This window comes from Pituophis catenifer, unplaced genomic scaffold, assembly GCF_029215685.1.
Source record: "Pituophis catenifer annectens isolate HBS135680 unplaced genomic scaffold, rPitCat1.0.hap2 SCAF_1, whole genome shotgun sequence".
Taxonomy (NCBI): domain Eukaryota; kingdom Metazoa; phylum Chordata; class Lepidosauria; order Squamata; family Colubridae; genus Pituophis; species Pituophis catenifer.
The window spans coordinates 321,615,378-321,640,812 of record NW_027256881.1 but is presented as its reverse complement, the minus strand read 5'-3'; the positions used below and the strand labels follow the sequence as shown (position 1 = coordinate 321,640,812).

At 35.8% G+C, this 25,435-nt stretch overlaps 1 protein-coding gene across 1 annotated transcript in view; it reads left to right on the top strand.

Annotated features, from left to right (window-relative positions):
• KIAA0586 (KIAA0586 ortholog) overlaps positions 1-25,435 on the top strand; it is a 67,667-nt gene that overhangs the window by 4,020 nt on the left and 38,212 nt on the right. The window contains exons 4-25 of the mRNA XM_070936203.1: positions 973-1,039; positions 2,331-2,400; positions 2,940-3,102; positions 3,707-3,943; positions 5,165-5,327; positions 6,095-6,274; positions 7,172-7,283; positions 7,806-7,947; positions 8,507-8,548; positions 9,315-9,422; positions 10,512-10,720; positions 11,753-11,825; positions 12,666-12,815; positions 13,790-13,964; positions 15,978-16,166; positions 17,062-17,255; positions 18,031-18,126; positions 19,288-19,371; positions 21,412-21,605; positions 22,322-22,440; positions 23,248-23,438; positions 25,202-25,343. Coding sequence (XP_070792304.1) covers positions 973-1,039; positions 2,331-2,400; positions 2,940-3,102; positions 3,707-3,943; positions 5,165-5,327; positions 6,095-6,274; positions 7,172-7,283; positions 7,806-7,947; positions 8,507-8,548; positions 9,315-9,422; positions 10,512-10,720; positions 11,753-11,825; positions 12,666-12,815; positions 13,790-13,964; positions 15,978-16,166; positions 17,062-17,255; positions 18,031-18,126; positions 19,288-19,371; positions 21,412-21,605; positions 22,322-22,440; positions 23,248-23,438; positions 25,202-25,343 — 3,100 coding nt within the window. The remainder of the gene's footprint in view (positions 1-972; positions 1,040-2,330; positions 2,401-2,939; positions 3,103-3,706; positions 3,944-5,164; positions 5,328-6,094; positions 6,275-7,171; positions 7,284-7,805; positions 7,948-8,506; positions 8,549-9,314; positions 9,423-10,511; positions 10,721-11,752; positions 11,826-12,665; positions 12,816-13,789; positions 13,965-15,977; positions 16,167-17,061; positions 17,256-18,030; positions 18,127-19,287; positions 19,372-21,411; positions 21,606-22,321; positions 22,441-23,247; positions 23,439-25,201; positions 25,344-25,435) is intronic.

Sequence of the window (25,435 nt, the reverse complement as noted above, 5' to 3'; positions counted from 1 at the left end):
AAGACTAGATATTTTTTAATTGTACACTGCCCAGACTTGCTCTGTGAGTGAAATGGGCAATCTATAAATTTGATAAATATATGATTAGCCATATTTTACTTTATTTCTTATTCCTATTGCAACTTTATCTTATTTTGCAATTATTCTGCCAGTTGAAGGAAAATACGGTGTTTAAAGCAAAGTTTCCAAGGTGACAATAGCCTGACAATATTCAGATTTTGCACGTAACTGATTTAAATGTGCCCATTTAATGGAGCTTTATTTATTTTTCATATTTCTATGTTGCTGTAATCAAAGGAATCTTGGTGGCTTTATATTTGTCCTAGTGAATCTGTTAATTTTGAACACACACACACACACACATTTATTTCAAAATTATATATATATATATCAACTATACATATACATATATGTATATATATATATGTGTATATGTCTTCTTAATTTTTTGCATATGTATGTATATATATATATGTTTTCTGAGGTTTTCGCGGGTGTTTGTATGTAGGTCTTTGGTTATTCGGGTTTTCTCCCGCGTAAAATTGGAAGTGTCGTTCTTTTTTCGTAGGTCTATATGTGCATTACTGTTCTAGCCAGGGTTTTTCCTATGTAAATCAAGATGTTTGTATTGCCATAGTTAAGTGACATCCCAAATCACTATTTTCTAGGCTTTAGCAGACAACATAATGCTGCTTAAATGTCTGATAAAGCCTAGAAAATAGTGATTTGGATGTCACTTAACTATGGCAATACAAACATCTTGATTTACGTAGGAAAAACCCTGGCTAGAACAGTAATGCATACACACACACACACACACACACATATATACACACACACACATATGTGGTACCAGATTGCTTTCTGCTTTGTGTCTTATATAGATATGTATCTACTTTTTAAAAGAAAATAAATATGTAGTGATGTAATTCTAAAGCTTATTTCAAGTTTCTTTTTCCTTTTCTGAGATAGACATATCCACATAAACCTGCAGTGCAGATTACTTCAGAATGGAAAGGAGATGCAGTTAAGCAAAAAGGTAATATTTTGCTTGCAATTTCATGTTACTGCATATATTTACAACTTTAGGCCCTGGTTTTTATTTTTTGGAAGGAGATTTGTTTGCCGTATTTCAGGTAGCGAATTAAATTAAACCTGAATCAAAAAAGAGAATAAACCTGTTTTTTAAAGCATTAAAACAACCTATTGAAATATTTGCTCACTGTGATAAGAATCAATTTGACACTGGAAAATTGATTTTTTTTCAATCCTGGAAAAAAAAAACTTTGCCAATGGCATAAGATTGAGGACCATATCTGGAGAATGTACAGCAATGTAAATTTATACAGCAGTATATGTTTATGACAGATATCTAACCAAATTCATTTAGGAATAGCATCTTATGCAAAACATTACCCAGCAAGACAAGCTAAGAAGTATGGCTTTTGAAGAAAACAGACAAATAAAAAAAAAAAAAACACCTGGGAAATGTTGTAAAATATAAATATAAAATTTTAAAGTATAAATGGAAAAATGGAAAATGAACAGGTTAAAGAGACAATGATGGTATGGCCAATTATTAGGTATAATACCAGAAAAGTATGATAAGGGGAATTTGTATTTAATTCTACATGTTCTGCCAGCGGCAAGGATTGTATTTGCACAGTATTGGAAAAATGAAGAAACACTGAGAGAAGAAGAGGTAATTAAAAAAAATTAGATTGTGCAGAAATGGACAGACTGATATTAAAGAGAAAAGAAAAAGAAGATACAGAGTACTTTCAAACATGGGATTTGTTTTATAAACGGTTGGATAATAGAAGTAGAATTTAGGAGCTGGAAAAGTGTTATGTAAGCAAATTAACCCAAACAATACACTGTACACAAAGCACTTATGTATGTTAAATGAAAATGTATAAATAAACTGTTAAAAAAAACTTTAAAGTATAAATAAGTAGTAATTATTTCTACTAAAAGGACGGGTGCAATATTGAATGCTGCTATTTACAATATACAATATTTTTATTCTGTATCTTCTTGAATCTCTATTTTTGATATTGTATAGTAGTTATGAAATAACAAAACTAATCAAACAAAACATTTTTTTTTTGCAATCTCCTTGAAAGCAGGATTGAAGCTATGCCTTAATACAAATCCCAGATTCAAAGAATAGAATGTTTCCATCTGAGATAGGGTTGCTGAAATCTATGTATGATACTGTGATTGAATTTCTCCTTGCAAGCACTGAAGTAGCCTTTCCTTCTTTTCTTTTTGCTAAGAAGGGACATTTTAGCTTCTGATTAAAATAGTTCATTCTCTTTGCTCTACAGCATCAGATATCTTCATCTCCCAGTATGACACTGGACAGAAGGAAGCTGTAAGAGCTGCATTCAAACAGCGGTAAGGACAATCGCATGAAATGATGTGTTATTGTTTTTAATCAATCAGATATGTTGAATATGAAGTAAGAGGGTAAAGGATATTTGTCTCAAAAAATTTTATTTATTTATTTTTCACATTTCTGAATCACCCATCTCTCTCAAAGAGTGATTCTGAGCAGTGTACAATAAAATATCAGTATCTGAAATTAGTATATAAAAATAAAATTAATTTTGATACTTTTTGAATTTGTACAAATGTTGACCTATCTGGCATATGTTTTTAGTTTTATTGAAAGGTAATTATATAGAGAGGAAGCTTGTTAACATATTATATCATTGAGCTTTGCATTCCCGTTAAAGGGATTAGCTAGTTGGTGATAGGAAGGACTTCTGTCTGCCTGAAATGTTAAGCAGAGGAAACCAAATGGGGAAGAGAACTCCAGATGGTCTACTTTTATTAGTGAAAGGAAATTTGTTTCCTGAAAATATCTTTTAAAAAAGAAAAAATATTGTCTCAAAAATACTACATATCCTTACATGTCCATATTGTACATACAGAATCCAGAATGTTCCTGTTTTTAAAGAAGTGAAGGTAAACCTTCTAAATAACGTGTGTCCAGATAAGGACAGTTCCAAGTCAATTCAGAGTGAAATGGATTCAGCAACAACCATTGCAGCTGCAACAGCAGCAGCTATTGCTTCCACAGCCCCACTTTTGAAAGTGAGTGATAAATTTCAGTTTGGAGTAGCTAAATAAAACATAATAAAGTCCTGTGAATGGGATGCATCAAGCAGATTAAGCATATGTTTAAATGTGCATACTGAGTTGTCATGCTTTTGTCTTTTCTTTTTGGGTCTGTGGGAATATTAAGCAATTTGTTGCTATGATCCAGCAAGAATCAGATGAGGAAGGTCTATAACGGGGAATGGTTTAATGTTTATGGATGTAAAGTCGCTTATCCAACTATCCACTTCAATCCTTTCAGACAGTAGTATACACCTTAAAATCTTACTAACTCATAAATAGCATTTTAAAGATTATAGTCACAAGTTTCTATATTTTTTTTTACTCCTGCTGAAAGATTTGTCATGCATTTGTTCCTTTGGCAGTCTTTTAATAAATATATTTTATTATTTTTAATAAATATTATTTTTAAACAGCTACATTGTTTAAAAAACTAAAAGCCAGTTGGCTGATTCTTTACCCAGCCAGCCAATATATATATATATACACCTTTTAATCATTCTGCATCCTCCAAAGCTAAGAGATAATTAGTCTGACTTTAAGATGAAAAGACCCATAAACTCTGGGTTTTCTCATTCAGGTCCAGAGTGACTTGGAAGCAAAAGTGAACTCTGTTTCTGAAATGCTAAATAAGTTGCAAGAGACAGATAAGCAGCTGCAGCGTGTGGCTGAACAGCAAGCCAGTCTGAAGACTCAACAGCTTGAAGGATCTTCTAACAATCAGATAGTTGGCAAACTTGAAAAACAGATGAATGTCTTCATGGAACAACGAATTCAACATCTGGAAAATTTGCAGCAACAACAAATGAATATCCAGGTAGAACAATAAAATACAGAACTTTGCTATTTTATTTTATTTATTATTTTATTTTATTTTATGTTATTTTATGTTATGTTATTTTATTTTATTTTATTTTAATCTTCTCTTTATCACTGGGAGATAAATATTGTCCAGCAGAATCATGGATGGGGAAATGGTTCATTGTGATTTATGATCCCTTCTTCATTGAAACCCTATTGATACCTTTATATCCTATAATTTAAAAAAATAGGATTTCAGATATACAGCATACGTATGATTTGTTCTTTCTGTACATTTAATCATATTTCCATATGAGGAATTATTAGCTAGCTTGAGCTGACCAGCCATTTCTTGATTTAATTATCACTTTTTTAATAGATTATCAATATACTTGAGTAATTTCAAAAGCTTTGCCCCCTCATTTTCTTTTACCTGTGGCTAAACACCAATGCCTTTCAATTTGTGTTGAATTTATATTTACCGACAAAGAAATAAAGGCGAAAGCGGAAGCAGTATGCTCCATCCCATATTTGGGTAGATCAGGTTGCCCTGATAAAAAACACTTATGCCTTTCACTTGTTCATGAATTAATTATCTTTCAGTTGACCTAGTTGTGTATTATACAAGCATAGTTCATGGTCATTAAAAATACTATCTAAAGCACAAGGCATTTCAACAATGCGTTTTTGGTTTTGGGGAGTGTTGTTTTTATGTTCTTATGTTCTTATCAACAATTGTAAGAAATATTGATTAATTATTATTTCCAACTTTAAAGACAGACTAAAATGAACAATTGTAAAGGCAATGATCACCCAGTTCTTCTGTGAAAAAATGTAGGGTTAGAAAGGAGAGCATTCAGCTTTGTACAGCCAATTTCTGTTTACTTACATACAACCACAAAAGGAGAAAAGGGGCCTTCCTTGCAGTTGGAGTGAGAATGTGTGGCGGTAGGTGAGATTTTTCTTTAGGGATGAAAACAAAGTTGGAACACTTCAGGTATTAGTGCAGGAGTGGCTCTGTTTTATGGTCCTTTCTGTACCCTACATTGTTTTCCTGGAGGACTGTTTAATCATATGCTACCCAATAGTCCAGGCTCAGATGACACACCAGTTTGTGGTTAAGATAAGGCAGTCAAAATTGAGCCATTGTTACAGAAGTCTGTACAGGTTGTCTTTGCTTAACAACCACAATTGGGACTGACATTTCTCTTTTGAACCCTTAATTTCTTCTGCACAGTCTCAGTTAATTAGCTCTGCACTGAATTCAGGTGGTTTCCAAACGGTTAAGGCAGCACCTTTCAAAGAATTATCAAAACATGCTGTGAAGGCAGGGAAGCTGCTTGGTAACCAAACCACACCTCAAGAGGACTTATTTCTGTCTAGGGCAGCAAACACACAAGGTGAGACATATTTGATTTATTGATATTTAAATTTAATGTAAACTTAGAACAAAGAGCAAAGTTGTATGTCAGTTTATTTTTAAAAATTAACATAAAAACAAGTAATTGATAGTTCAAACAAACAAGAAAAAGAAAGCCTAGCTCTTGTTTCAATAGTCCACTCATCACTCACCTTTCAGTTTTGGAATAGCCAAAACACAGTTTATTAGTGGGCCATCTTTACATTTGCATAAGGTTCTTTTTGACAAAGCAGTGGATTTACCTATTTGATAGTTCACTCATAGACACCAAACATTTTTGAGGGGAGGTTCTGTTTTCAAGATCTCATGTATTGTTGTGATGTCTGGAAATAAGCCTCTATATAGAGAGGAAACAGAGTTAAATATTTGAATCAACAAATACAGCATGAATTCTACTTTTCACATATTAAACTTCCAAATTAGAATGAAATTGGCAAAGGCTGGAAAACATGGAAAGGCAGAAACTAGATAATCTCCCTTCTTCTCTTTTCTGATTACTGAAAGTTCCCAGATTTTGGAAACTTTGGATCACCTTGTTCAGGCTGAATGTGGTCCTGGGATCAGCATTGTGCTGTAGAGCTTTGCCCCTTGCTTATCTCCAGATTCCTAATTTCACCTTCCAAAAGATCTGACACATGTTTTGATTAGTTGAGAGAATCATGACTAAGGCATAATTCTTATGGGATGAAAATAAAGTATTCTATTTTTGTTACTTATAATGTGTATATTCATATTCCTATATTCCAGCCTATTCACGGCAATTGGAAAAACAGGGTGTTCATATACAGAAATCCCCTTTGAAGACACCGGCACCACGGAGATATGCTCCTATGCCTGTATCTAAAGATGCTCAAATTTCACAAAAGATGGCAAAGAAAGAGCTGTCTTTTGGAGAGAAAGAAAATGTGTCTTGTGGTAAAACTCTAGGTAAGGAAAATGTAGATTCAAAACCTGTTGCAATGTTTCCTTTTATTTGGTTAATTGTTCACTTAGTATGTTAATTATAGAAGAATAATATAACATCTTTTGGGTTTACTAGCCTTTGAGAGAAAAAAACACTTTACATTCTAGCTTTGGGAAAAGTTTAAATAAAACCTTTTTGCTATCTAAGAAGCTAGCATTTTTATAAAAGACAGAATTGTGTACATGGTATTGCTCCTTTTCAAACTTGACGTCCCAATCTCTTCCTCTAGAAGCATTTTCAAGTATTTCAGTTGTGTCTTTAATCTTTAAATTACCTTAACTTTTAATATGTCAGTGTTAGGAACCTATGCATGGTGTTAAAACAGTGTTTCTAAGTGACATGACTATGCTATTGAAGCTCCTTTTACTAGACTTACTTACACAATGGGATCTACATAGAGATGTCTTTTCTGGGCTTTCTTCTTTGAAATTAGTTAGAAAATGAATTATGTGCAGACTGTTTAAATTTCATGAATTGCAATTAATTCATGTGCAGTGCATTTTATGCCCTGTTCTACATTTACATATGGTGATTATTACATAAATTCTTAATTTGCAATTTAACATGTGATATTTTTTCAAATTACTGTGTATTGGCTAGAAGGTATTTTTCAGCATCATATTAAATTATAGCATGCTTTTTTACAGAGGCAATACAGTGAAATGTGCTTACGTTGATTAAAATGCATGCCCAGATATCAATTCTAAAACTGAAAGCACCTGCCAAGAGAAGATTTTAAAATGGGAAATGCTAATTCTCTCAGAAAATAATAAGTACTCCTCACTGAAAATGCATAATCTGTGTCCCCCCACTCTGAATCTTATTGCAATATATGGATGATTTTTTTTCCCCGCCACTAGGTGGAGGGAAACTTCTGGAGCAAATCCTGAAAGCACACGAAACTCCATTAAATCCAAGCACATCCTCAGAAGTAACCAACCGGGCAGTGCCATGGCATTTAGGGAACGAGCAGTAAGTATTTCTCTAGTTCAGTGTTCTTCAACTTCAGTAGCTTTAAGATGTGTGGACTTCAGCTCCTGGAATTCCCCAGGCAGCCTGAAGGCTTAAGTTGCTGAAGTGGAGAAACACATCTCTACTTACTTCAAGTCATTAGCTTTTAAATGTGATTGGAAAAAGTCTGATTGTGGAAGACCCTTCAGCATTAAACATAAACCATGTTTTACTTTCTGAGCAGCAGTATTACAATGATTTAAATGTTACATTTACATATTAGGGAAAACTTCACAACTTTTTTAACTGGAGAAGAAATACATGTAGCTATTTGAGTTTATGTATACCAAAACAAGGTAAATTTTATATGCTGTCATCTCTATGGGATGGTATTATAGTATGTAGCTTGGTAATTTCTGAAAGAGCAAAATATCCGGAGGGCAGTTGGTTGAATGTGACTGATTTAGAAAATCTCAGAAGATTAAATATTATTTCTAATCTCAGTCAGGATTAATGACAATTTGAAAAAAATATTTTTAGCAGAATCAGCATTCCTCAGACAGCATTTTCTGTATTTAAAAGCGCAAGTGAAGATCTTGATTCCATTGGGAAAACTGTGAAAAAAGCAGATGATGTGCTTCATGATCTCGGGCAATTGAAAAAAGAAATGCATAATATCCTCCAGGTAAAAATGCTTTTGTGTTGTGCATTACTGAAAAAATTAATAGGTAAAGAATCTTGACATGCATATATATTTACTGTAATTTAAAATACTGCTTCATAAACATTTTTAAACTTCCTCATAAGCACATAAACTTACATATTCTATTTAGTAAGAAATAGTTACAGTCAATATGGGTAACATGCAGTATCTTAAATAGCACTCTGAAGCCTAATGGCAACCAGTGGAGCTTGTGGAATAACAATGTTGTATGGGCATAGTGTGCTCATGACTGCATTCCAGTGCACCACTGCATTCTAGTTGTGTCTACTCAGAAGATACAGCTTCTGAGTAGATTAAAAATGTATTTAGAAGTTGAGCATGTTATGTTAGACTTAGCATAGAAAAGGATGAAGAGCAGTTTATAAGTATCTTAAATAAACAGATATAACCTCTCAGTGAAAGAATGTTACACAGGTTTCAGAAGAATATAAATTGTATAAATAATTGTCCTCCATTGTGGTATAGAACTGTAGTATATCTGTGTAGACACCTTTCTATAATGCATTTTTATACTTTACAGGACGCAAAGGAGTGGAAATCAGACATGAATGACTTCGTGAAGGTTCTGCTTCAGTTTATTTTTTATACCATATACTCAATGGCTCTTAATTTGAAGGCACTCATGCTGCCTCATTAAAATGAGCAATACAGTAATTGCACCATAGTATTATCACCTGCTTGAATTTTTATTCCTGCAATTAAATTATTAGTCATGATGGCTGTATATTATTTCCTATATAAAAAGCATTAGATATGTCTCTTAGTTCACTTCCTGTGAAAGTGCTATTGCTCTCATGCTTGCTGATCGACTTTGCACTGGATTTGGTTATCAACTTTAGGAACGGAATGGTAAGCTAGATAGGCCTCTAATTTTATTTAGCAGGGATTTTGAATTTTCATTTTTAAAGGTTTTAAGAACATGAAACTGCTGAAATTCACTATATTGGTAAGTTATGTCGAAGTTTAAAAACTGGGACTGGATTTCAAATATTTCACTTGTATCCGCCAACTATGGTTGCTTCTTAGATACATCAGAATTTTGCTCCTTTCAACCAGTGCAAGGCTGGCAGGCCAGATACAGTAGCAAAGCCAATATCGACCCATCAAACTACTGTTAATCTAATATCTATCCTATGTAATTAAGACAATGTGTGGTTCTTCTGCTTCAAATTCACCCACATGCTACTTCTCTGTACTGTAAGAGAACTGATAACCTGGAAGGATTTGCAACTGGTTTTCTTTTAGTGTCTTCTTCTGTAGCTAGCCTTCTTTGTTTTCTTCATTAAAATATCTGTTCAGAGGCATCAGTTTTCTTTTCTCTTAAACAGCAGACAACCTCATACCCAAAAGAAGCTGAGAAAAGGAAGGACCACCTCTCTTCTCATCAACCTGTCCCCTCATCAGAGGTCCTTCTCAAGATGCCACCACAAACTGAGGTATGACAGGGAGCAACTAGGTAATGGGTTCAATTACAGTCCCTGGATGTGGATCCCTAAGGTTCATCTGATAGCCACGCTGCTGTTTGGAGTGGGATGCAGGCATAAATCCCTGACTTTCCTACATTTTTGAAGATGCTTTACCTTTAAGTTGGATGATATTGATTCACTAAATCTTTGCAAGCCCATGGAACTCAAACAAAATTTAATTTTCAAGTAGAACATATAGCAATGGACTTCTGATGCTTCTTGTGGGTTAGTGTACTTCTATTCAAATGCTTCAGGAATATTTATATATGTTTTTATGTCCATAGAGAATTTGTCATGTAATAAAATAGTATTATTCCAAGAGGTTCTACTCTTGGAGGTTCCTATTGGCAATTTCCTTGAGTGCGTCTCTCAGTTTACTTTTGTGCTAGTATCAAAAGAAGCTCTTCTCATTTCACTGATAGAAGAGGTGTGCAGTATTTTATGGCAATATAGAGAGGGCCACCTTGCTTACAGATCTCTGACGATCAGTGTCCTCTACTCACAGAGCTGGCTAGCATCAACCATTAGTTTAGTTTTAAATACAAAAATATACTTTGCTGTTATACAAGGCACTTAGTTGAACCTTTTAAAAATGTTTAGATTTTTATTGTACTTTGCTGTTTTTTTCTGACTGTATTACACTTCAAGATCAAGTAATATATTGCAAGTTGTAAACATTAATGTAAAGAATTAAAATAATATTTAGTTCTTTCCAAACTGCATATAAGAATGATTCTTTTATTGTAGTTATTCTTTCTTCTGCTTTTTTCATATTCCCCCCCCAAAAGTAAGCCCTTCTCTGATAATTAAAAATTGAACTTCTTGCATAAAAAAGGGAAGTCAGTATTGTATGAGTACTCTGTGCTTGTAGTGTGGGTTTCTGCCTTCTCAGGTGTGCTTCTTTTCTCACGTATGCTACAAGATCTGCCGATTCTTTGCAGCATTCTAAAACCATAGAAGAAACTATGGCTGCAGCTGATTTACCGTCTTAATTTGTAGGGAGCATTTATAGATAAAATTCAACGTACCTTGCATTGTTAGATTTTATTTGGATTTCAGCAAAGAAATCTTCTCGAACTTCAGCAACTTTCCAAGTCATCCATTCTTCAGTCAAACAAGGCATCCAAATCTATACTGAGAGATGCTGAAAAGATCCTAAGAACAGTGCGCAAGAATAAAAGGCTTCTTGAAGAAAACCTGGAAGCCATTATTCGTGCCAAGGATGCTGATGCTTTGCATGCCTTCATAGATGAGCTGACAGCAGATCGGTAAAGTTCTGTATTTTGAGTTTGCATTTTCTTTGTTCTAGGAATATTATTTTCCCCTTCAGAATTACAACCATTTAAAATGGACTAATATGAATTTTGTTTCCATCCTTTGTAAGGGAGGTTCAGAATTGTGAACAAGTATAAAATAATACATCACTTATATAGTAAAATTAACCCCCAAAAGTTCAAGTCATATCATTAACATGAATTAAAAGAGCTACTCGACCAACTCTTTATCTATGTCTAGGAAAATATTTAGAAACATTTTGATCTAAAGGTGAAAAGCGTAGAGCCTTGGCAACCCTGACTTTCTGAAGATAGGTTTGTCACATAAACCTTATTTCATGCATTTCCAATAATAGATCTAGATCAGTGGGATTAAAAGCTCCTGAGATCCAAGAAAGTATGATATTCATCCAAGACTGTTTTTAACTAAATAGTTAAAATAAATGGAAGGGAGATAAGTGAGAAGTAGACAATTGTTTTCTATGCCTTTATTTTGGATGGCCAGGGAATTACAATAAATATGAGCATGATACGATGACATCATACAAACAAGAAGATGGGATCCTTGTATTGGGTGGTTGTAGTTGCTTCATTTATCCCTGACAACTTGTAGGAAGTTTTAAGTTTGTTTATCAATGGATCACAGACAAATTTCAGGAGTTTCAGATTTGATTGATAGGGGTGGGTGGGTAGGAGAACTCAAAAAAATAAAATAAAAATTTCAGGGCTTCATGATTACCACTCTGTTGTCTAGCTGTATAGTTTAAGGCAGGGTCTCCAACCTTGAAACTTTAAGACTTGTGGACTTTAACTCCCTTCAATTTTGGGAGTTGAAGTCCACAAGTCTTAAAGTTGCCAAGGTTGGAGACCCCTGGTTTAAGGTGTACACGCACACACACAAATTAGTGGTACTTCTAGCTCTGTCTTTCTCTCAACTGTATGAGCTTCAAACTCTTTATTAAACCAACGTTTCTCATTCTTGATGGTATGATCCTCCAATTTTCTACTGCTGTTCCTCTCTTCTAGAGATGTCTTAGAGGAAATAAGGATCAGGAAGACAGTAGACGAATGGATTAAGACGATCAGCATGGAAATTCAGGTGTGTTTACAGAATGATTTGTGGCAAAATACAACTCTGCTAGTTGATTCTCTAGATCTTTTCCCAAAGAAAGACATTTCACATCTCAATTTACGAATTTCTTTGGAATTTTTGCAAATGCTAAGAGACCTGGCTGTCTCTAGTTTTTTAATTCAAAGTCCTATAACAGCAAAGTCCTTACCACTTGATTGTGCAAAATTTATTGTAGAACTGTCCATTATCTGTGAATATGTGGCTCCTCCAAATGTAGCAAATTATACTAAAGACTGCCTAAATTACAAAGTATGGACAAATAAGTTCTCCCTTCCCCTTTCTTTGGACTGATTTGAGTGCTTTAATATATAGTTGAAGGAAATACCTACTTTTGTAGAAAAGCAAAGTTAGATTAACAATCTTGGGGTTTCACTAAATTATTAATAACTATCCAGATTGTTCTTTTTTAAAAAAAAAAATAGCAACATTTTGCATAGGAAATTCTGCAGCAGCAGAATTTTGCAAAGTTGTAGAAGTGCTGCTTATTTGCATAGCCTTTATGACAATTTAGACTGTAGAAAATTGGTAGAATGATAGGACAGAAACTGGTAAAAGCAGTGTACTTCCTTTTTGAGCCTTCAGCATTTTTTTTAAAAAAAATATACAAATTTATTTTACGCCATTGGTGATATTAGGCACAAGTCCTTAAATCTTGTATGATATTGCATCATAATACTAATTGCCTGCCTTCCTATGGATACTGTCAGCACTATTGTTGAAAGCGTTGGTCACCCATTAAAACTCCATCAGCCTTTATGTTAATCTAAAGGCTATCATTTTATTTCTACTTTTACTCTTTCTTTTTAGGATGAAATGGCAAGGAAGGACTACCTCAAGGCACAACAGGCCGTCAAGACATCCAGCAGAGAAACTTATGCAAAATCTCATTATGGTCAAAGAATCCCCCCAAAAAGACTTTTGCCTACAGCAAAGCCGTCTCCAAAACGGCCAGACAAAGTGAGAATGCATTATATGGGAGCTATTGTGGGTTAAATCTAGTTCAGGTTGGAATCAGCAGAGGCCGTTAGATCAGGAACTTCATGAAGATGAGGAATTTGCCTCTTGCACAGGCAGCCCTCAGGTTATGATGGCAATTGGGACTCGGATTGCTGTCCCTAAGCAATGTGGTTGTAAAGCATGATGTCAGGTGACATCACTTAGCAACAGCAATCCTGGTTGCCATCATAACTTAAAAGGAATGAGGTAGGAGTCTCGGGCAAGGAGTTCAGTGGGGCTGCACAGGTGCTGCGGGGTGAGGGTAGGGTGCAGCATGCGGGTGTTGGAGAATGCAGGTGGGCCGATGGACCTTGAATGAGCAGAACGTGCTTGAGTGGGCACACGCAAGAGAACACAGGTTGGTTGGTTGGGGGGATGACATTATAATTTCAAACTGTCACTGAACAAGTGGTCATGTTGAAGACAGTTTTTCTTATCTGCTAAACCTTTAGCAATAATTGTGGGGACTTTTGGTTGAAGTAGAGGATAAATGCCCTAGGTGCCAAAAGAGCCCAGCCTTGGTGCTTCCCTAACTTCGAACAGTCATTAAACGAAAGACTGTAAGTCAGTTTAGTGACTGTCTGAAGTTACAATGGCAATGAAAAAGTGACTTATGACTGTTTTCCATCCTTTTGGCCGTTGCAGCATCCCCATGCGATCAAATTCAGACACTTGGCAACTGGCATATTTATGACAGTTGCAGTGTCCCGCGGTCATTGAAAAACAGTCATGTCACTTTTTTTACTGCTGTTGTAATTTTGAATGGTCACTAAATGAACTGTTGTAAGTCAAGGACTGTTTGTATTGTAATAAATCAATAAATGTGGCCTTCTATCTCCTAACTCCAGATTTAGCTGGCTAATTATAATGATTCTTATTTAACCATCTACTTACCTGAAGTCAAATTTCAGAATGATTTTTCTTTTTTTAAGCAGGGTTCTCTGAAAACAAGGTTGGAAGCACAAAATGAAGAGTATCTTTCTCAGATTTATGGTAGGCCAGTTTACCAAGGTCACAGAAGCACGCTGAAGAAATCTCCATATCTGCGCTTCAATTCTCCACCTCCCAAATCAAAACCTCCACGACCAAAAGTAATAGAAAGTGTTAAAGGTAAGTAGTGTTTTATTTTCTTTTTCCCTTAAGAACATTTCAAACAGCCTGACTTTCTATTCTAGGATATGTTTTATTCCACCTTGATCTTGTAAAAATTCTGTAGAGTAATATAGCTATTTCTGATAAATAACATATTCATGACGTTTATTTAATTATCTTTGCCACCATACCTGCATTAAAATGGACGCTAATATAAAGAATTAGGAAAATATCTTTGTTGTTATAGAAATGGCTAGTTTATACTACTATGTAAAAGTAAAAAGTTGATGTTTGATGCTATTATCTTGTTGTACTGCACCAAAGGGAATCGGAAGTCAATGCCTTTTCTTCCTTTTTTCCCTACACTTTTCCCTTCCCTTCTCCCTCCCTTATTTTCCTACTATTTTCTTTTGTGTTTTTGTATTTTATATTATACACTAATAATAAAAATAATAATTAGGTATTAGGAAAATCTCTTGAGCCAATCGTTCTGTCTCTCCCGAAGAAGGGCAGTCTTTGATTTCTGTAAAATGGAGCATTTCTTGCCAAAGTAGGTCATAGGAGAGGGTTAGTCCCTCTACCATTCTCCTTCCTGCAGAAATAACTGGGCAAATCAAATAGAATAGAATAACAGAGTTGGAAGGGACCTTGGAGGTCTTCTAGTCCAACCCCCTGCTTAGGCAGGAAACCCTATACCATTTCAGACAAATGGCTGTCCAATCTCTTTTAAACACTTCCAGTGTTGGACCATTCACAACTTCTGGAGGCAAGTTGTTCCACTGATTAATTGTTCTCACTGTCAGGAAAATTCTTCTTAATTCTAGATTGCTTCTCTCCTTGATTAGTTTCAATCCATTGCTTCTTGTCCTGTCCTCAGGTTCTTTGGAGACTAGCTTGACTCCCTCTTAAACTATGGCTTACTTCAGAACTGATTTTGCAAAGTGTGTGAAAACAAAATTAATCTGATTTTACCAGGTACAAAAGTAAAATTTACCAGGACACAGACTGTCTAACAGCTTTGTCATTCCACGTTAAGAATGTTTGGGATGCATATGCAGAACCAGCTAACATGCCTTGCTTGCTTTCTGCAAAGGAGCAGGGTTCACAGCTCTACCTCCTGAACTTCTAAGGAATGTAAGAAACTGTCAGAAGGGGCTGTGCCTGGTTTTTTGGTTTGGAGAAATTAAAAGGTGGAAATGGAAAGGAGACCCTTCTGGTAGTCATATATTTCCATTCCCACATTTACCATCCCTCCATCACATGAGCCAAAATTCCACAGCTAATTTTTAGTATTAAAATTGCTGAATTTCAGTGACATGATTTGGGCCTGTTTGTGGGGGAGGAGGGGGGAGTGGGAGCTGTTTGCTTCCCAGTAGGCTCCCATTTCTATCCCTATCTTTCATTTTTGAAAGTAAGAAGGTAGAGCAGGGGAGGCAGAAATTATGCTACTGGCTCTGTGAAACAAATCTATCAGCAAGATCTCAGGGGCTGAGAAACTGTAATTGGGGGCTAGGAGAGTGCTACAAGAGTCCCATATCTGCTTGAACACCACCCGAACCTATTCTAAAAGCTTTTGTGTGTTTAAAAAAATATTTTGGTTCATTTATCATGCTAAACTATAATGTGGTTTATTTGTTTAGTTTTGCATGTTGCTTGAACACAGCATTAGAATTTGTAGTGGGTATCTTGGTACTCAACTGCTTTGAAAGGCATCAAATTTGGTACTCAGTGCATTTTGATGTGAAAATTTTGTCCTGGTACTCATTGTTTGTTTGGTACTCAATGCACAAGCTAGAACCTGTCATTGTCGGCTGCCTTATGACTCACTATATTATTCCTTATGGGGAAAATTTGATTTTTGGTACTCATCGGACCTGACGGAACCAATTAACAAAGAGTACTGAGATACCACAGTAGCTTATAGTGCAGGATGCTCTGTTAATAGCACAGTTGTGATTTCTTAAAACTATGGATTACTTCAGAATTGATTTTGCACAGTGCGTGAATACATAATGAATCTGATTTCACTAGGTACAAAAGTAAAATCTACCAGGACACAGACCAGCCCCCATCTGGACAATAAAGTTATCAGTTCTAAGAAGCCAGAATTAGTATCTGCTTTTCACCAGGAACTACAGTATCTTTTCAGCCCAACAAAGGCGATTCGTGAAGCATCTGGTTCTCTTGAAGGTCATCTCATTCCAATGGCAATTCCATTAGGTATGAATTTAAAAGTTACTCAAACAGACCTTGTTTAGCGAAAAGCGGATCAGGTAACTCTAGAGATTCAGTGTTTTTTTTTTTCCTTCTGACTATCTTTAATGCCAAGGCAAGTCTTAATTTGATACTTCTCAGAGTCACTCTGTAAGGGATTTGGGAAATAGATAGGTAGATAGATAGATAGATAGATAGATAGATAGATAGATAGATAGATAGATAGATAGATAATGTTCTTAAAGGTCGAAATTCCCACAAATGAGGGGAAAAGTCATTTGTCAAATGAAAAGTCATTTGACTTCCACTTTGAAAATTATGAAATAGAATTGTGTTCATAATCTCCAGATACCTCAGATTTGATTAATCTGGGAAACTGAGGGACTGAAGAATTTGAACTGTCTTTTTACTGAAATGATTGGCCTGCCTTAAAATATTTGCATGGGTCGATAGGCCTCTCTAGGACAGCATTGGCTGATGAGATTTCTCTGAGAAGGTGATAAGCAGATCATGAAGGAAACAGCCCTCTTCCATTTAATATTGAATAATGCTCTCTGAATATTGCTTGATTAGCCCTCATATGTATAGCCATTGATACAGCAAGAGAATTGAATAGATAAGCTCCAAGGTACTTTCTAGTTTTTTACCATAAATTCTGATTTATGTCTTTTCCTCCATGAACAAAAGAATGTAGGTGCTTGTCATGCTATCTTGTTTTACATTTGTATATCGAGTTGCAATTTTTTAGTTTGTTTTGAATTTCCCATAATTCTTTTTCTTTGGATATCTTTTTATCAGATTCATCATTTTTTTAAAATTTTAACTTTGCCTATAGTTTTGTTCCTGTTAGAATCCATTCAAGATCATTTTCATTGCTTTCTTTTGTTTTGAACTTTCATAGGGCAAAAACAGATCAATCTCATCTCACCTCAGCCTCCAGAAATAAAGATAGGTGAATTCCATCCTGTTACTGTGGCAACCTCTGTTCTTCCCCCTTCCTCTCCCCCACCACCAAAGTCAAAAGTGAACAAGCCCAGTGTCACAATAATAGAAATGAAGTCAGAGAAAAAGGATCCTCCCAGACTAACTATGCAGGTATGGAATAAAGAATAAGAAATATTTAGTGACTTAATAGTCACTTTGAGAAAAATGTATTGTCCTCTGTTTCTGTCCCTCTCTGGTAGAAAAGCACAGTGCCCACTTTTGTATCTGGAGACCACAGAAAGAACACACCATTTTTGAAAGGGAAATTGTAAGGGGGAGTATAGGTGGGAATATTCATAAAATCAAATTAAGCTGACTTAGCTGAGATATTCTTAGTCTATTATTATTTAAACAGTTGTGTTTTCCAAAACACATAATAGTCTTCTGAAGTCACACTTTAGAGTTAATAGAAGTCTAGAATTCAATTATGTGATTGAAATTCAGATGCTTGGTAATTGGTTCATAATTATGACCATTTTAGTGTCCTGGGGTCATGTGATCACCTTTTGCAACCTTCTGACAAGCAAGCCAATGGAGAAGCCAGATTCACTTAACAACCAGGTTACTAAGTTATCAACTGCAGTGATTCACTTAACAATTGTGGCAAGAAAGGTCATAAACTGGGGCAAACTTAACAAAGTTAAGTTACTTAACTTTTAACTTAACTTAAGTTACTTAACTTTTAAGTCACTTAACAAATTCTCACTTAACAGAAGTGTTGGGCTGAGCTGTGGTTGTAAGTCGAGAACTACCTGTATTAATACATTATAACCTATTTGTGATTTGTGTATCCATTGCCACAGCATAGATGATACAAGGTGTGATTGAGATGTGGCTTGTATCCACTTCAGAAATGAAAAACTCAATTTGTGATCTTTCTTTGCAGACACTACCTAACATTGATATTGACAGCATTTCAAGTGACACTACAAATGAAAACCAGGTGTCTTTACTACCTGGTCCTGCAAAGGCTACAATACAGGTATCTGTTGGTTTCCAATAAGCAAACTTTGTCTAATACTGCAAAAGGGTCATTGCTGAAAAGAGAATTTAACATTAATTTAATATGCCTCACCTGATTAATTTCTTATAAAGAAAGCCTTTATATATGATGGTATGTCCTCATTTGAAAGACCAAGATGATTACTGATTGATGTTGAGTATTTTATAAAAACAGTCATATTCCCTCACTTTATTCAAACCAAATTCTTGACTTTTTCTCATTTTACCATACAGATTTTTTCATTCCCACTGCTTCAACTTTTCTGTTCATTCTGACGTATTCAGCTCTCACTTCTAAATAACAGAATGGACAGAAGACATTTTCTCAATTTTCATTCATCTTCGTTGATCATGTATTACGCTATCTTTCTATCTTTCTACCACCATTTGCGTGCCTTCAACCCAAGTCATTTTATCACTTTTATTTTTAATGTCATTCATTCTGTTGGGGGTCTCCTTTAGCTTTTTTTATCCACTTTTAATACAAATCTTATTTTTATCAGATTAACTACATTTTTTCTGCCTTAATATTAATTGTGATTTGCTTCTGCTACATTATTTGCAACTATCCTTTTCTTCCTATTCACATTGAACAATGGTTTTTCTTATCCTCATTTTTGCTCTAATTCTGTATTACATAAAATATGCATTCATTGTGTTGAAACATATTTCTTGTTTTTATTTTCATGCAGGACTTCAACTTTTTACTGTCATTTCTTATTTTCATTACTTTCGTTTTCTTCTGTGCACATTCATCACCTTATTAAAAATGGTCTGTCTTATATCAGAGAATTTTTCCTCATCCTGTAATCCTTCACTAATTCTCTCAGTCCTTCATCATAAATAATCAAATCAATTATGCATTTAGATTTATTTCTTTGCCATGTGTATTCATGAACAGACATGCTTAAATCTTTATTAAAACAAACAAAACTTTTCCTAAGCAATCAGTTAGTATTCTCATTGGTCTTTATGTGGCCAAATCACTTTGTTTATAGGCTGTCATCCTGTTTCCATCTATTGTATGTGACACTCATATCACATACCTTATTTTTTCCTCCAATATCACATTCTTTCATTTTCTATTACTGTACTTTTGTAGCTAAATTTGAGAGATAACTGAAATCTGTCTTTTATGTAGCCCACTTCAGAAGACAGCTTGCTTCAAGATGAAGAGCTAAAACTTCCAGGTGCTAACTTTGTTGATGCTACTGATATTACTCAGGTCAGTTTTTGGATACTCTTATCTTGCAATATAAAAAAGTAGCTTTTAAACACTGCTGTTTTTACCCATTGCAGCTTGTTGGCTTTCATGTATGATTCATTATTAAATGCATGCTAGCCTATTATAATAGAAACAAATCACATTTTGTGCTTCTGTTGTGTTTATGTTTAAAGTGACAGAATCATCGTTGATTGGTGCTAACAGTATGGTAATGGAGGCAGATGGGCTTGTTTTTTCTGTCTAACATCATCGTCATCCTGCTACCTTAAATTCCTAGAGGAAAAGCAGGTTATGAGTTAAATGTGTAACGTTTCACTATTTTTGTAGGAAGCAATATCTTCCTGCTAGTAAAAATCCGTTTTACTTAAATGATGCCTTTACTTAATCATTTAGTATTAATTTATGCAAAAAAGCAGCTTATGAAATAACATTAAAAGACACTAAGACATCAATTTATAAGATGTGAAAGAAATTTCTTCCTTCCCCATTTCTTCAGGAATTACTTTTATCATGCATTCGGTTATAACAGGGGTCAGCAACCTGCGGCTCCGGAGTCACATGCGGCTCTTTGGGCCCTCTGCTGTGGCACCCTGTCAGGTGATCCCACCACTGGCTGGCCCCACACCTCGCCCTCCCCTCCCAGTCACTCCTTACCTGGCCTGAGAAGGTAAGGTGACGGTAGGGGATGGAGAAGCAGTCAGGGCAGAGACAGAGGGATACAGAGAGAGAGAGACATGGAGAGATACAGAGAGGGGAGGGAGAGAGAGATATGTCAAAAGGGTTTTGTGGTTCCCGGTGTTTTTTAACAATTGGTTCTCTGCCCTAATGACCGGCTGGGTAGGTGTGGCTGGGGGGGGTCATGTGACTGGTGGAAGTGAGTGACATTAAGTTGGCCACGCCCACCCAGGTTTTGTGGCTTCTTTTCTGTGGGAAACGGGTCCAAATGGCTCTTTGAGTGCTTAAGGTTGCAGACCGCTGGGTTATAATAACAAACCTTTCAAAATCAAGCTGGATAATACACAAGAGATAGTTTTAATCTGAAAGTCTACTTACTGATATTTGAAAATGTAAAAATACTTAAAGCATTAAGGAACATTTTTTAACAGGTTTTTGAAAGTACAAGCATGCAAGTGTCCATGAAATGTTTAGCAGCCTATTCACTTCATGTTAAAAAGAACGTATGAGTGAAGAATAAGATTGCTTTCTCCTAATCCCTTAATGCATTCCTGGTAATGCATCTTAATGCTGGTTTTGTTCTTTCACTGGTCTTAACTTTGTTAGTTCCCATTGCTACTTCTTTGTTTTGTAGTGTAATTTGTATGCTACCTTCTGTGATGATGCATGCAACTTCACCTATAGGTAATTGGGGTCCCATCACATCAGTTAAGTATGGTATCACCAAAACAAGCAAGTAATCACACAGCTCTCTTAGTTTTTAAGCTTTTTACCTCTCCATATGAATATTAACTTGAAACTATCTCGATTGCTCTAATGCCTCCATCTGCCCAGATCAAACTCTAGAACTGGTCATCCAGGATGTGACCCTAGAGCAGGGGTGTCAAACTCACGTCGTCATGGTGGTATCACGTGACATATCGAGACTTTTTTCCCCTTCGCTAAACCAGGCATGAGAGTGGCCAGCACGTGACGCATCCAGCCTGTGGGCCGGGAGTTTGACAGCTCTGCCCTAGAGTGTCTAAAATCTGAATAAGCTCTGCTGTTTTTTTTCAGTCTGGGGTTTTATATTCACTCTATTATTAGGAGCCGTAGTGGCTCAGAGGTTAGAATGTAGTATTGTAGGCTAACTCTGCCCACAGCCAGGAGTTCGATACTGACCAGCCTTCCATCCTTCTGACATCAGTAAAATGAGGACCCAGATTGTCAGGGTCAATATCCTCACACTGTAAACTTCTCAGAGAGTGATGTAAAGCCTAAATCTAAGTGCTGTTGCTATTAATGTGGTAAATAGAATGTACTGAATTCAAAAGCAATGATGACTGTGAAAGTATGCTGAATGTTGTTTGGCTGTGTTGCCATCAGGAAGAAGGAGACAATGACAGGATGTCACAGTTCTCTGAACCTTTCCTACACTTTAGCAGACAAGGAGACATCAGTTCTCCAAAATATAATGGACCTCCATTTCCACCAGTGGCTCCGGCACACCAAGTTTCAGCTGATATTCTTGATGAGATAATAGAAAAACAAGAGATCTTGGAAAACAAATTGATTAGTTGGTGAGTTCTCAATGACCATGAAATGGTGATCATTATGTTTCGATCCCATTCATGCTTTGTAACATTTATTTGATTTTTCATGATGTATAAAACAAACAAACACGTGTATAGATAGTCCTTGACTTACAATCACAATTAGGACTGGAGCATCTGTCATTATGACCAGTGATGCACTTGCAAATCGTGTTTGATTTTAAAACTTTTTTTTTTTTTGCTCCAGTTGTTAAGTGAATCATGCAGCTGTTAAGCTAATCTGACTTTCCCCATTCAGTTTGCCTGTCAAAAGCCCCTAGGACACTGATGATCTTAAGTGCAAGGGCTGGATGTAGGTCACTTTTTTCAACACTCTCGTAGTTTGAACTAACATTAAACAAATGGTTGTAAATCCAGGATTACCTGTAGTCAATTCACGTAATCAGACAAATATCTCAGAATACATTTCACCATCAGTGACAATAAGAGGATGAAGCTACTTATTTGAGAGAGAACTTTATACAGCGCTGATAGAAAATGAAGTTTTAAAGGGGCAGATAGATAGCAGTAGATAAAAACAGAAAGGTTGACAATGAAGAATTTGAAAGGCAAGAAAAAGGAATTATTTATATAAGAAAATCTTAAACCCATGAACTAACACTACTTAACTTAGCTATTTGTATTCCGTATGCTGAACAGTTTAATTGTACTTAGAGAAAATACAAACATTATTATTCCATCAGGGTAGAACAAGAAGTAATGGCACGAGTTATCAGCGGAATGTATCCACCTCAGAAAGAGGTGATTCGCAACTTAAGCTCATCAGAGAGTGAAGAGAGCCAAGCAGTGTCCTCGGACATTGGTAAGTAAAAATACCAGCTTTCTTATCCTGGTTAAAGAAGAATGGGTGGCAAACTTTTACAGAAGGTGTCCAGGAAAAAGATTCCTATAGTCAATTTGATCGGTGAATAGTCCTGCTTTTACTGAATCTGATAAATTGGATTTTTCCTCAATTCACCTGGTTTCTACTGTTTTTTTAAGCATGTGCTGTGGCTTCAACACATTTCCTCCCACGTTTTTGTTTCTGTAGCAATAAGAAACATGCTCCAAGCAACCCAACATAATAAAACATTGGTGCATTATATTGTCAGATCATGTTCTCTCTTAGAAAATGAAGCATGTATTTATATTTATATTTATATTTATATTTATATTTATATTTATATTTATATTTATATTTATATTTATATTTATATTTATATTTATATTTATAAATATAATATAAATTATATTTATATAATTTGTGTTATATGACTACAGCAATATATATGTGGCTCATACAACTGCCTAATATGCAGGCAGCCCAAGTTCGAATCCAAGTAAGGGTATGGCTATCTGATGAGAGTTAAATAGCTTGAAATAGATCTATACTAGTCTCCCTTTATTTCTATAAACAGAAAGGCATAAAGGGGAAATGGGATATCATTCCATTCCTTGCATTTTATCTCATATCATTCCTAACAATACTCTGGCTCAGGATCAGTTTTGGGATAGCAGAGAATAGAAACAACTGAAAATCAGGAATATAGTTCAAAGTTCTTCATATCCAGATCTTACTATATACAACTTTTAAAGCTGACTTTCTGCTTGTGTTCTGATCCATCTTCAGTTGAAGCGGCAGGCGCTAAAGGTTTTCAGCTATTTGTTGATACTGGCATCCCAGTAGATTCTGAAATGATAAGGCGTTTTGTCAATGAAGCCCTTGCTGAGAGAGTAGCTGTAATGCTGGGCAACAGAGAAAGTGAAAAGGCGGCACTGGCTCCAATCGTTTCTTCCAGTCTGCCACAGTTGCCAGAAAAGGTAAGTTGTTTTCTTCTGTACTTAGTTTGAGAGTAATAAAAGTCCTTTGGAGTTGGGCAGCCAATAATTATTTAAAGTTATTGGCTGCTATTTAAATGGTTTAAACCAGGGATCTCCAACCTTGGCAACTTTAAGTCTGGCAGACTTCAACTCCCAGAATTCCCCAGCCAGCTTTGCTTTGCTGGCTGGGAAATTCTGGGAGTTGAAGTCTGCCAGGCTTAAAGTTGCCAAGGTTGGAGATCCCTGGTTTAAACTACAGGTCATCTTCGACCTACAAGCATTACCGTATTTTTCAGAGTATAAGACACACCGGAGTATAAGAAGCAGCTTAGTTTTTGGGGAGGAAAATAGGAAAAAATTTTTTTTGCCTACCAGGTTTTCATCTGGTTAGCGTCCTTAGTCTGGTCAGCTTCAGAACATTAGTTTGCTGGTTTTTTATCCCCTGCTTGGGGATAAAAAACAGCTTCTAAGGCACAGCTGAGAGGAAGCAGCAATGAGAAAAGCAGGCAAAGCAGGGGAGGGGGGGAGATCGCTTCACTCGGCTATTTCTAACTGGAAGAAGTCATTTGAGCTTCCAGTATGGATGTCCCTAGATACATTCTTGACCCAAGTATCTGTTCTTTCTGAGGAATGTAAATTTCCCAGTTCTCAAATCCAGAAAACCTTTGCCTTCTTAGGATTCAGTCTCAATGTAATAGTCTTCATCCACCTCACACAGTCACTACCCTGTTTCCCCTGAAATAAGACATCTCCTGATAATAAGCCCAATCGGGCTTTTGAGCGCATGCGCTAAAATAAGCCCCCCCCCAAAAAAATAAGCCCTCCCCGAAAATATTTAAACACATGCGCAGCCGGTCCCTGCCATTTCCTCTGGTTAGGGTTAGGGAGACAGAGCTGGAAATCAGGTAAGATGGCAAGAGGAGCCCGGTCTTGCTACGCGCCGCCCAAAATAATAAGACATCCCCAAAAATAAGGCCAAGCACTTATTTCAGGGTTCAAAAAAATATAAGACAGGGTCTTATTTTTGGGGAAACATGGTACTTCAGGACATGCACAACTCTCCTGGTTCAGTTATTACCTAGTAGAGTTTAAGGTCATCTGCCTCTTGGTGATACCTGGCTCCAAAATTTTGGATAACCATCTCGAGCAGTTTCATACAGATAATAAATAGCACTGAAGATGGAACACTGCCTTATGGCACAGCATAGTGAAACTGGCAAGATGTTCAGAAATAATTTCCAGGACCACAGCACCACAAGGGCCACTTAGAAACAGCTGAATCAGTGGCCATTCTGTTTTTCCATAGGGCTTGGAGAAGATCAGTGGCTTTGTATATTCTTTTGGTCAGACAGTGGCTTGGACAGCAAAGAAAGATTGGTTTAATCTTATTCTTGGCATATAGAATTCCAAAACTAAGCCTTAGTACAAAGGCAGATCTTGGCTTGCTTTAATATGACATTTTATATTTGTACTCCAAATCCAGACTTATTTCTTACGTGGTTTTGTATCCAGGCTAAAGAAATCAACTGCATTAAATTAACTTTGTCATTGACCAGTAAAATATTTGTGCTTTAATAAGCTCTCCCTTCTTGGAATAGCAAGCATTAGACTTGTTTCATTGAAGATTATTAATTGATTGGCTAGATAAATTTCAATCAAAATTAAATGCTTTAGCAGAGATGAGTTAAAAGCAGTAGAAATGAGAATGGTTTCAATAGTTTTAGAATTTTTATTACCTTTGTGTGTATTTTTTTCCTTTTCAGGAAACCATATTATCTACTCCATCGGTCACACCTGAATCCACACCATCTCAATCACCATCACCTATAAAAGAATTCTTTACTGTAAAAACCCCAGAGTCCTCTATGTCTATTAACGAGATGGATGAAGATGTGGGTGCAATAGGTAAAAATACAGATTTGCAGATTACAAAAGGAATTGTGGTTTATATGTAGCTTTGAAGCATGATTGTTTTTTCTTTCAAAGGGGACCCTTTG